The sequence below is a fragment of the Cyclopterus lumpus genome, chromosome 14 (assembly GCF_009769545.1).
Source record: "Cyclopterus lumpus isolate fCycLum1 chromosome 14, fCycLum1.pri, whole genome shotgun sequence".
Lineage (NCBI taxonomy): Eukaryota > Metazoa > Chordata > Actinopteri > Perciformes > Cyclopteridae > Cyclopterus > Cyclopterus lumpus.
The window spans coordinates 526,794-535,000 of record NC_046979.1 but is presented as its reverse complement, the minus strand read 5'-3'; the positions used below and the strand labels follow the sequence as shown (position 1 = coordinate 535,000).

General features: G+C 49.4%; 2 protein-coding genes across 2 annotated transcripts in view; both read right to left on the bottom strand.

The window, feature by feature from the left end:
• LOC117742974 overlaps positions 1–2,480 on the bottom strand; it is a 4,169-nt gene extending 1,689 nt beyond the window's left edge. The window contains exons 1-3 of the mRNA XM_034550680.1: positions 2,382–2,480; positions 2,086–2,241; positions 1–1,154 (exon numbers count right to left, since the gene is read on the bottom strand). The exon at positions 1–1,154 is cut by the window's left edge and continues 1,689 nt beyond it. Coding sequence (XP_034406571.1) covers positions 1–1,148 — 1,148 coding nt within the window. The 5' untranslated portion in view covers positions 1,149–1,154; positions 2,086–2,241; positions 2,382–2,480. The remainder of the gene's footprint in view (positions 1,155–2,085; positions 2,242–2,381) is intronic.
• Positions 2,481–4,760: 2,280 nt separating this feature from the next.
• On the bottom strand, positions 4,761–7,172 carry LOC117742975 (early growth response protein 1-A-like). Its single transcript, XM_034550681.1, has 2 exons — positions 6,390–7,172; positions 4,761–6,042 (listed from the first exon to the last, which is right to left on the bottom strand). Exons 1-2 carry the CDS (start codon positions 6,607–6,609, stop codon positions 5,027–5,029), a joined length of 1,236 nt encoding a protein of 411 aa, XP_034406572.1. The 5' UTR covers positions 6,610–7,172; the 3' UTR covers positions 4,761–5,026.
• Between the last annotated feature and the right edge of the window lie 1,035 nt (positions 7,173–8,207).

Here is an 8,207-nt window from a genome sequence, read left to right as displayed (position 1 = left end):
GGCGAGACAAACGCTTCCACCTCTTCCTCCTTCACCACCTTCACTTCTTCAAGTCCGGCCTCAAATGCCGACTGCGGGTCCGTCTCAAACTCGACGGGGCACATGTACGAGTGGTCCGTGTCCGCATCAATGTCCTCGTCGTCCTCGTCCGCGAGCCTCCGCACCACCTTTCTCTTGCCGGCCACAATGAGTCCTTCCGGTTCCCGGTCAATGTACCTTCTCCTTTTGCGCTTCCGAGTCTGGACTTGAAAGGGCTCCTTTCGGAACGCCTCCTTGTCCTCGGCGGTCACGCAGGCGTTCCTCCTCTCCGTCGTCTTGCACACCTGCAAGCGGAACAGCGTCTTGTCCATCTCGTGACCGAAGTTGTGCAGGATCAGGTCCACGACGATCCCGGTGTGGGTTCCGCAGAGCACCCTGGAGAAGTCGAGCAGCTCCAGCATCACGCCGTTGGTCGCCCGGTCAGGGGTCAGTCTGTCTTTGCGCGCGTCGTCCGGTCGGACCGCCAGAGTCACGCCGAGCTCTTTGCAGAACGGGTACGCGTCAGCGATGAGCTTCACCCAGGCGCCTCCTCGCTTCTTCATCACGAACGCAGACCCGGTCGTCTCCGTAGACCCGGTCGTCTCCGTAGACCCGGTCGTTTCCGCAGACCCGGTCGTCTCCGCAGACCGGCGGCAGTCAGAGAGGACCGAACTGTCCACCAGCTTGTTCCTCTTCGGGTAGTAGCGCCCCGGCCGCTGGGCTCTCGCGGACCCCGTTACGGCGGCGAGGTCCGGGAACAGAAACGTTTCCTTCCACCGACGGGGCTTCAGCTTGATCTGCTCCCGCAGCAGCTTGACCTTGTTGTGCGTGCGCTTGCTGTAGTCGTAGCACTGCTGCTCGTTGTCCGCGTCCACGCCGAGGTCGAAGTTGAACTCCAGCATTTCGAAGAAGAAATACGTCTCGGACCTGTTCACCGTTCGGGCGAAGTAGCAAAGCTCCAGCATCACGCCGTTGGTCAGCAGACGCAGGTCGAGCGGTTCCTTCCTCTCCAGCGCCGCGTTGAACTCCAGACCGACCCCCACCGACTCGGGGAACGGGACGGCGCTCTTCTGGTACCGAACGCCGTGGTGGATCCGCCGCCGCCAGATGTACTCATTGGTAGCTTCCATGTTGTCCTGAAGGAGATATTTAAGGTATTTCACAATGATGAAAAACTACGTTATTATCTTTAGGAAGCAAAAAAATGATCATGACGTGCACAAGATTCTTCTCTTTATTAACCTTTTCAGGGCTGAATATCCTTTAAATGTCCAGGTACCACTACGGTGAAACTACCGTCTGAGATCTTTAAGCATGCTGAATACTAACCTCAGTACTAGAGTACAGTACACAGACTCCACCACTAGATGGCAGTCTAACACAAGCATCAGGTGATGAAGCTGAGAGCTCTATAGATCTTTGTATTAGAATACTTTCTCCACCTCTGATGAAGATTTTATAGAAATCATATTTGTTTGTTTAAAAAGATTAAGAACTTTTAAAATTCTGGATACAATGATATTTTAAAAAGGGAGGTATTCTTCTCATTCCGCTTCTAATAATATTATTATATTAATAATAACTTTGCAGCTCAAGGATCAAAACCGGATCAAATGAAAATAAACTAAAAGGAAATTGAACTGAATTAAACTCAAATAATCTCTTATTAGTATAAGCCCCCCAAAACAAAAATATAAGCACAACTTCTTAGATAAAGCATAACAATGTAAGCAAAACAAAGACTCATATTAAATAACGAAAAGTAAATGAAAATAAAAAACATGACGTCACTAAATCATAAGCCGTGCATGACATATTTAAATCATTTGTATTTAATACTTGTTCCTTTGTTTATAATAATCACTTTTTCTGTTTCTAATTTAGACGTTTTCAACGTGTTTTGTGTGTAATTTCTTCGATAGCGTTTTTTACCAGAGAATCCTGAACGCACCAAAATGGCGGCTCTCCGCGCGAACACAAACTTCTTTCTCAAAGTTCAAATGAAGCCGCTCGAGACGTCGCCTCGAGGCCAACGGCAGGCAGCTCGGGCTGAACGCGAGCACTTACCGAACACCGGAGCGCCGCCCGGTGGCCCGGTGGAGGAACGTGACGGCGAAGCTCTCCGGTCCGCACCGATCACGAGGCGCCAAAACGAGCAGCAACGCACGGAGCCCTACCGAGGACGCGTTCAGGGACGCATCGGAAAGTCCGCTCTCCCAAAACCTACGGTTCAGTCAAAGAAGCGAGTTTATGGAATTGAAGCGTTTTAACATTTAATTTCAAGATTAGTTATTTCAAGAAAAAATAAAAATCCAGTCAAAAATTATACAAATACAAAATAAATTGTTTTTAGAATATAAAACCTGTTTCCGCCCGGCCTCGAGGATAGTTAGCTTAACGTCCTTAACTGTTCCCATTCATTCTCTATGGTAGTTCTTATCGTTACGACTGTCATATATCTTTGGCCACAAGTGAGATTTTGGGGGCGCTGTTTCTCCCCTTGGATACAAGGGAAAGAGACCCCGTTTCCCCCTTTGAGTGGCAGGCGTACAGTCCAGGACGCAGTCTCACGTGAGTCCGGCTCCTGGTCTCAAGCACTCGATGACCGGCTCTCAGTTTTTGGGAGGATTTTTAATTTTGTGCATTTTATAATTCTTTTTTTTTTTTTCAATAAAATATCTTGAAATCATCCTTTTGACTGTCTTCATTCATACATAATAAATAAATAACCAAACATTTAGATATGATCAGCTGGACGCTTACACATCTGTTGTTGTGCCTTAATATAAGTACATCGGAACCATGATATTTAGAGATTGATATTTGATTTGCAGAATTAATTCAAGATAAATTATTATATTTTGATTCTTCAATTCAATTCAGTTTCTTTTATAAAGCCCAATATCATAAATTACGAATCAGCAGGGCCGAGGCAGGAGGCCTCAGACACCTCCAGGTCCAATGGACCCTCTGAGACGTGAAGTCACAACGACTCCGGGGAGGAAGCAGAGTTAATAAGGTGCAATGGAGAGATGTAAATGTATCCATAAGGAGAGAGAGAAGAGGAGAGAGGTGCTCAGTGTATCCTAAAACATCCCCCAGCAGCCTATAAGCCTATAGCAGCATATCAAGGGGCTGGACCAGGGCAAACCTGATTCAGCCCTAACTATAAGCACTATCAAACAGGAAAGTCTTAAGTCTATTCTTGAATGAGGTGACTGTGTCTGCCTCCTGGACTGAAAGTGGAAGCTGGTTCCATAAAAGAGGAGCTTGATAACTGAAGGCTCTGGCTCCCATCCTACTTTTTAGGACTCTAGGAACCACAAGTAGCCCCGCATTTAGTGAGCGCCGCTCTCTAGTGGGGCAATATGGTACTACAAGCTCCTTAAGATATGATGGTGCATCACCAATCAAGGCTTTGTAGGTGAGGAGAAGAATTTTAAATGTGATTCTTGATTTTACAGGGAGCCAGTGCAGAGCAGCTAATACAGGAGTCATGTGATCTCTTTTCTTAGTTTTTGTGAGTACACGAGCTGCAGCATTCTGGATCAACTGGAGGGATTTAAGAGACTTATTAGAGCAGCCTGATAATAAGGAGTTGCAGTAATCTAGTCTGGAAGTAACAAACGTGAACCAGCTTTTCTGCATCTTTTTGGGACAAGATGTGCCTGATTTTTTAAATGTTACGTGGATGAAAAAATGCAATCCTTGAGATTTGCTTAACGTGGGAGTTAAAGGACAAGTCTCGGTCAAAGATAACTAGAGATTCTTTACAGTGGTGTTGGATGCCAGGGAAATGCCATCTCTTTTTTTTCACCACCTCGTTATTGGCTCTTACAACTTGTTACATTATTCGGGTTTCATCTACTACATTACAGTACTGCATCAGGCGTGCACTGTAACTGTAGGTGTGTGAACCAGAAAGTCCTTTTCACACTCTCCTGTCGGACCTGTCCGTCTAGCTGATCCAGCACGCGCAGCCCGGGCGACCTGCCTACAGAGGGCTCGCCGGCAGGAAGCTCCTTATTTGGGCACTCAGGACATCCGCTGCAGCGACAGGAAACACCATATATGGGCTGTGCTGTTCTTCCTGCATAACGCTGATCACAAAGTCTGAAACCATTGGCTCACACACACACACACACACACACACACACACACACACACACACACACACACACACACACACACACACACACACACACACACACACACACACACACACACACACACACACACACACACACACACACACACACACACACACACACACACACACACACACACACACACACACACACACACACACACACACACACACACACACAGTGCCAGAAGGCTACAAATGGAGCATGTGTCCAGAATGCAGCTTTAAACTCTGACGTGTAATTTAAACCAAAAACAATATAAATAAATATATTTAAAAAAACTAAAATGACATGTTATATACATTATATATATATATATATATATATATATATATGAAATATAACATGTCTTTTTTTTTTTTTAAAGCATTAAATACAAATATTAAATACAAATATTTAAAAGATATTTGTTACTTTAAATCTGTTCTGATTAATTATTACTTATTATTATTATCCCTATCCTAACCCAATCTCACCTGTGTCACATGGTCTATCTCACCTGTGTCACATGGTCAATCTCACCTGTGTCACATGGTATTTCTCACCTGTGTCACATGGTCTCCATCATGCGTTAGAACAGAAACACGAAGCCGGACGTGTTTATACATTTTATTCTCTTCACTTTAAAGAGGAAACATGTTCAGTATAAAATATAGTAAACCAACATCTCAGAACCTACTCAGTAGGTACACGTTCATGTACATTATACTACATGTACACGTTAAGTACACGTTCTCCTTAGCAGTTTGTACGTCACAGCCAGGCGTCTGACCTTTGACCTCGTCGACGCAAAGTTCAAATGTCTGTTTGCAATTAAAGGCGGAGGCCAAAGGTCACGACAGGTGGACATTTGCTGTCCGTCAGCAGAGGTTGGACTGAGGACTCCCCGTTGGAGAGGAGCAGCAGGGGGAAAAGGAGGAGGAGTAGGTGAAGAGGGAGGCGTTGGGGGAGGGGGAGCTGCGAGCGGGGGAGGAGTAGGAGGAGCAAGGGGAGGAGGAGGTGGGAGGGGCCAAGGCGTGGCCGCGTTCACGCTGCTTCTGGTGGACCTTGGCGTGTCGCTTGCGCTCGTCGCTGCGGGCGAACCTGCGGCCGCACTCGGCGCAGGAGAACGGCTTCTCGCCGGTGTGCGTGCGGATGTGCGTGGTCAGGTGGTCGCTGCGGCTGAAGCCGCGCATGCAGATGCGGCACTGGAACGGGCGCTGACCCGTGTGCACGCGCACGTGGCGCGTCAGCTCGTCGGAGCGGGAGAAGCGGCGCTCGCACTCGTCGGCGGGGCAGGCGTAGGGCCGCTCGCCCGGCGGCCTCTTGCACGGACGCCCACCGGACGCCTTCCTGGTTGTGCGGCACAGTTTGGTGAGCTGGGCCTGGTGGGCGGGTCCGGGGGTGGAGCCTCGGGGCTGGATCTGCCCCGAGGAGAAGGCTTTGATGGTGGAGAGCGGCGTGAGCGGCAGCGGGTTCACCGCCGGTTTCTGGTCCTGGATCGGGCCGAGCCCCCCGCCGTCCCCCGACACGAGGTAGTCGGGAAGCATCTGCACCACCTGGAGGCCGAGCCTGGAAGACGGGTAGGCGGGGGGCGGGGCCTGCTGTGGGAAGCCCCGAGAGTCGGAGTCGGCGGCGGAGGTGTACGTCGGCGCCGCCGAGAAGACGGAGGTGACGTCACCGAAGCTGAAGCTCGCCGACGACGAAGAAGAGAGGGGGGTGCCGCAGGTGGCGGCGGGGGGGACGCTGACCAACCCCGTGAACAGGCTGAGGAGAGGCTCCGCCCACAGGCCGCCACCGGAGGCGGGCTCAAAGCTGAAGCGGCCGCTGTAGGCCAGAGGGGTGAAGCGGGGGGTCAGGGGGGGCAGACTGTGCAGGTCCAGGTCCGACAGAGAGTCTGAGAGAGAGAAACATAGAAGAAGAGGTGATCAGCTGACCCACACCTGAGTTTCATGGAATACCATGGATAGTAATTTATAATATAATACATTTTAATAGAACATAATATAGGTTAATATAATATCATTTAATATAATATAAGGCCAAAGTCTTTATATTCTCAGCACATTATAGTTAATAACCTGTTCAATCATTAATCGGAATGAACCCTCCAACAAGTGTCCATTCAAACAGCTTTAAATCATCACAATTCATGAATAATTCACTTAGTTATTAAACTTTACTCATTAAAGTCACTTATTTCATATTCCTCATACCCCGTGTGTTTCATTCCCTCCTGCTCACCTCCGTACTCCCCGGGCTCCACCAGGTTCAGCGGCCCGGCTCCCTCCGCTGCAGACGCGGCCAGCAGCGAGCCTCCGGCCGCGGCGTTCTGCAGCAGCATCTGCAGCTCCTCCAGCTTGGAGTAGTACCCGTCCAGCGGGGAGGGGAGCGGCGGCAGGCCGGCCAGGGGGTCCGGGAGCTGCAGGGCGGACAGGAGCAGCTCCGCTTTGGTCGCTGCCATCTCTCCGGAGGAGGAGAAGCGACCCTGGAGCTCCGAGCGCTTCCTGCGGGAGGACCGAGCTGATCTCCGCTGCTGAGCCGGGCGGAGAGGCGCTCTGTCCGGGCAACGCGTGGAGGGTCGACAGCTCCGGGTCCCGTTGATGCTTGTGCACCGAAAGAGTAAACAATAATAATAACAACAACAACAACAACAACAACAACAACAACGTGGTTGTTTTTCACATGTTGCTCGGGTCAACTTAAACTTGAGTGTCACTTTCTGCGGGAGGATTCCGGGCTTTATAAAGACTCCTGCGTGACGTACGTTGCCAAATATGGCGGGCAGGAAGGCCCATATTTGGGCAGAGCGGACCGCGCGCGACCCGGACGCCCGGCTGCTGCTCTGCGGTCTCTCCGGGCTGCGGGTTCTGGAGCGCGAAGGACCCGGTAGAGTCCAGACTCCGAGTCCTGGTCGGCGGCTAAAGCCCTGCCGGACAGACCGGACCGGAGCCGGTAAACGGGTCCGCAGCGAGCCGCCATGGCCGGAAACCCCGGAGACACGTCACAGCTCGGATCAGGTTATCGGGCTCGACGTCACGTGGAGATCCGCCAGCCGCGTCATCACTTCCTCGAGCCTTATTTGGGTGTTTTCCTGTCGGACGGCTGATCAGGGAGCGAGAGGAGGCGGGTCCCCTTGAAGACTTCAGTGGTACAAGTACCCGTCCGAGCCGGGTGCAGCGGGGCGGAGGAAGTACAAGTACCACCGTCTAAAAGTACTCTGTGCTGAAGTAAAGTACAAGTACCACCGTCTAAAAGTACTCTGTGCTGAAGTAAAGTACAAGTACCACCGTCTAAAAGTACTCTGTGCTGAAGTAAAGTACAAGTACCACCGTCTAAAAGTACTCTGTGCTGAAGTAAAGTACAAGTACCACCGTCTAAAAGTACTCTGTGCTGAAGTAAAGTACAAGTACCACCGTCTAAAAGTACTCTGTGCTGAAGTAAAGTACAAGTACCACAGTCTAAAAGTACTCTGTGCTGAAGTAAAGTACAAGTACCACCGTCTAAAAGTACTCTGTGCTGAAGTAAAGTACAAGTACCACCGTCTAAAAGTACTCTGTGCTGAAGTAAAGTACAAGTACCACCGTCTAAAAGTACTCTGTGCTGAAGTAAAGTACAAGTACCACCGTCTAAAAGTACTCTGTGCTGAAGTAAAGTACAAGTACCACCGTCTAAAAGTACTCTGTGCTGAAGTAAAGTACAAGTACCACCGTCTAAAAGTACTCTGTGCTGAAGTAAAGTACAAGTACCACCGTCTAAAAGTACTCTGTGCTGAAGTAAAGTACAAGTACCACAGTCTAAAAGTACTCTGTGCTGAAGTAAAGTACAAGTACCACCGTCTAAAAGTACTCTGTGCTGAAGTAAAGTACAAGTACCACCGTCTAAAAGTACTCTGTGCTGAAGTAAAGTACAAGTACCACCGTCTAAAAGTACTCTGTGCTGAAGTAAAGTACAAGTACCACCGTCTAAAAGTACTCTGTGCTGAAGTAAAGTACAAGTACCACCGTCTAAAAGTACTCTGTGCTGAAGTAAAGTACAAGTACCACCGTCTAAAAGTACTCT

What these genes read in the sequence shown, in the direction of transcription:
- LOC117742975 (XM_034550681.1), bottom strand. Translation starts at nt 6,609, where the DNA reads ATGGCAGCGACCAAAGCGGAGCTGCTCCTGTCCGCCCTGCAGCTCCCG. An exon ending in GGAGCCCGGGGAGTACGGAG is followed by an intron (nt 6,043 to 6,389) that starts GTGAGCAGGAGG and finishes TCTCTCTCTCAG; the next exon opens with ACTCTCTGTCGGACCTGGAC.